Source organism: Haplochromis burtoni, unplaced genomic scaffold (genome assembly GCF_018398535.1).
Source record: "Haplochromis burtoni strain Fernald_Lab_line unplaced genomic scaffold, NCSU_Asbu1 Contig_1579, whole genome shotgun sequence".
Classification (NCBI taxonomy): Eukaryota; Metazoa; Chordata; class Actinopteri; order Cichliformes; family Cichlidae; genus Haplochromis; species Haplochromis burtoni.
Genome location: NW_024583940.1, coordinates 25753 through 28199, shown reverse-complemented (window position 1 = coordinate 28199; position 2447 = coordinate 25753). Strand labels below are relative to the sequence as shown.

Below are 2447 nucleotides of genomic sequence, written 5' to 3'. Positions count from 1 at the left end.
CTAATAATAAAGGCACTTTAAACCGTTTATGACATTCTTCAATAATGAATCATGCTGCTTAACTGTGCAAATTGTGCATTAACAACAATGTTACACACCAGACAGACAATGAAGAAGAAAAACTTAAAATAAACCAATGATATGGAAACATGTTACTACAAAGATCTTTATGTACTTACATTTGACAAATTCAGAGAATAAGAAGGAAAATACATAAAATGTAAGATATTGAAATAATGTAACAATTAAACAAACAAATAGAAAATTAAGTGTAGTTGTGTGAGTTGTAATTTCACTGTTTAAAAACTTCGTTTTGTGTTCTTCTTGGATCAAGAACTGTTGGCATCCTTCTATGTCTGTAAGCATCTGTGCAGAGGTAAAGAACACATTTAGAAATGTATATTTACATATAAATGTTTCACAGATGAGAACTGTGTGGCCAATGTGTGGGAATCCAAGAACCGCGGTGTGAACGGCACCCAGAGAGGACAGATTGTGTGGAGACTGGAGCCGGGACCCTATTTTATGGAGCGTGAGTGTCTTGTGTTCTTGTTAATTACAAATGATCCTTTATTTATTTATACTTCCCGTTAATGCTGCATAGCTTTGTTGAGTTTGGTGATACAAACCTAATGATATGCTGTGGAGGCCAGCCTTCACCGGGGTCTGTGCAGGGCTTGAACAAGTGCATTAAAGTCTCAGTCTCCGTTTCTGAGTTGGAGATGCAAAGGACAACAAGGTTATATCAGTGGGTGATTCCATCTCAGGGCTGGTTTGCATGAAATGTTATGGTACAAAGTTTGAACATGTATCGTGGTTACTGTGAAATTTTAGCTTCATGTATTAAATATGTTTCAAGATACATAGATATTCATTTCAGGCCATTTTGTTGCACATTGAAATTCGAGGTGATGTTTATATATGAATATCTCACAAATTGTTGAAGGTTCAATTTTCACTGGTCTTTCTTACCATCAAAATAAACTTGAATTAGTAATGTGGGACAGATTTAAAGACCTGGTTTACTCCAGTCTCAAATGATCAAATTTCTATTTGTATTTAAAAAAATAATTATTTTATTTTAACTTGATACAAAATTTAAACATACAGTATATAATTCCTTATATTTTTAGCTTCAAATACTTAGCTTTTAAATAGTTTTTAAAAAGTCATCAACCCACTTCCATGCCATTTTAAAATCTAGCATATTGAAATCTAGAGCCAGTTTCACAACACTAGTAAAACTACAGTGGATGCAAAAGTATTCGGCCCCTTGAACTTTCCCACATTTTGTCACATTACAGCCACAAACATGAATCAATGTTATTGGAATTCCACGTGAAAGACCAACACAAAGTGGTGCACACGTGAGAAGTGGAACGAAAATCAGACATGATTCCAAACATTTTTTACAGATAAATAACTGCAAAGTGTGGTGTGTGTAATTATTCAGCCCCTGAGTCAATACTTTGTAGAACCAGCTTTTGCTGCAGTTCCAGCTGCCAGTCTTTCAGGGTCTGTCTCTACCAGCTTTGCACATCTACAGACTGAATCTTTGCCCATTCTTCTTTGAAACAGCTCCAGCTCAGTCAGATTAGATGGACAGCGTTTGTGAACAGCAGTTTTCAGATCTTGCTAAAACTTTGAATGTGTCCCCAAGTGCAGTTGCAAAAACCATCAAGTGCTATGGCTCACACGAGGACCGCCTCAGGAAAGGAAAACCAAGAGTCCCCTCTGCTGCTGACGATAAATTCATCCGAGTCACCAGCCTTAGAAATCGCAAGTTAACAGCACCTCAGATTAGAGTCCATTTAAATGCCACACAGAGTTCCAGTAGCAGATATACATAATTCAATTCAGTTCAATCCAATTTTATTTATATAGCTCCAAATCACAACAACAGTTGCCTCAAGGCGCTTTATATTGGAAGGTAAACCCTGGAATAATTCAATTCCATATGTGTTCATTCATAGTTTTGATGCCTTCAGTTAGAATCTACAATGAAAATAGTTATGAAAATAAAAAACATTAAATGAGAAGGTGTTTAACCAGTAGTGTATATGGTGGATTAAATCCTAAAAGTATTTTCAGGAGGTCGCGACAACATCCGTTCTCTTCTGGCATCTGAATAACAATTTCAGCCAGTGCTGTTACGGATCTTGTCAGAATTGATGGCATTACAAGCACAGAAAAGTATGGTCAGATTTTGATCTGCAACATCCAAAGAAGAGCATTGGAATGTCTTTCTCCGAGCCTGGAGAGCTATCTGTGAAGACTGCTTAAAGAAATGACAAAGATGCGTGTCTGAGATTGTTCAGCGTGCTCATACAAAATTTTTTCTTTACAAACTGTATTTCCAAGTGTGTTTGCATGTCTTTCAATAAATCACTACATTTCCCATTTTCTCTAGCAACATTATTAAAGGACATGGTGAGGGATCTCTCTCC

At 36.5% G+C, this 2447-nt stretch overlaps 1 protein-coding gene across 1 annotated transcript in view; it reads left to right on the top strand.

The window, feature by feature from the left end:
• The window catches only part of LOC102292077 (E3 ubiquitin-protein ligase HECW2), a gene marked incomplete at its 3' end in the record, with an annotated part of 30279 nt that overhangs the window by 4511 nt on the left and 23321 nt on the right, over positions 1-2447 (top strand). Inside the window, 1 exon segment of the mRNA XM_014331196.2 lies at positions 425-532. Within this exon segment, the coding sequence (XP_014186682.1) occupies positions 425-532 (108 nt within the window).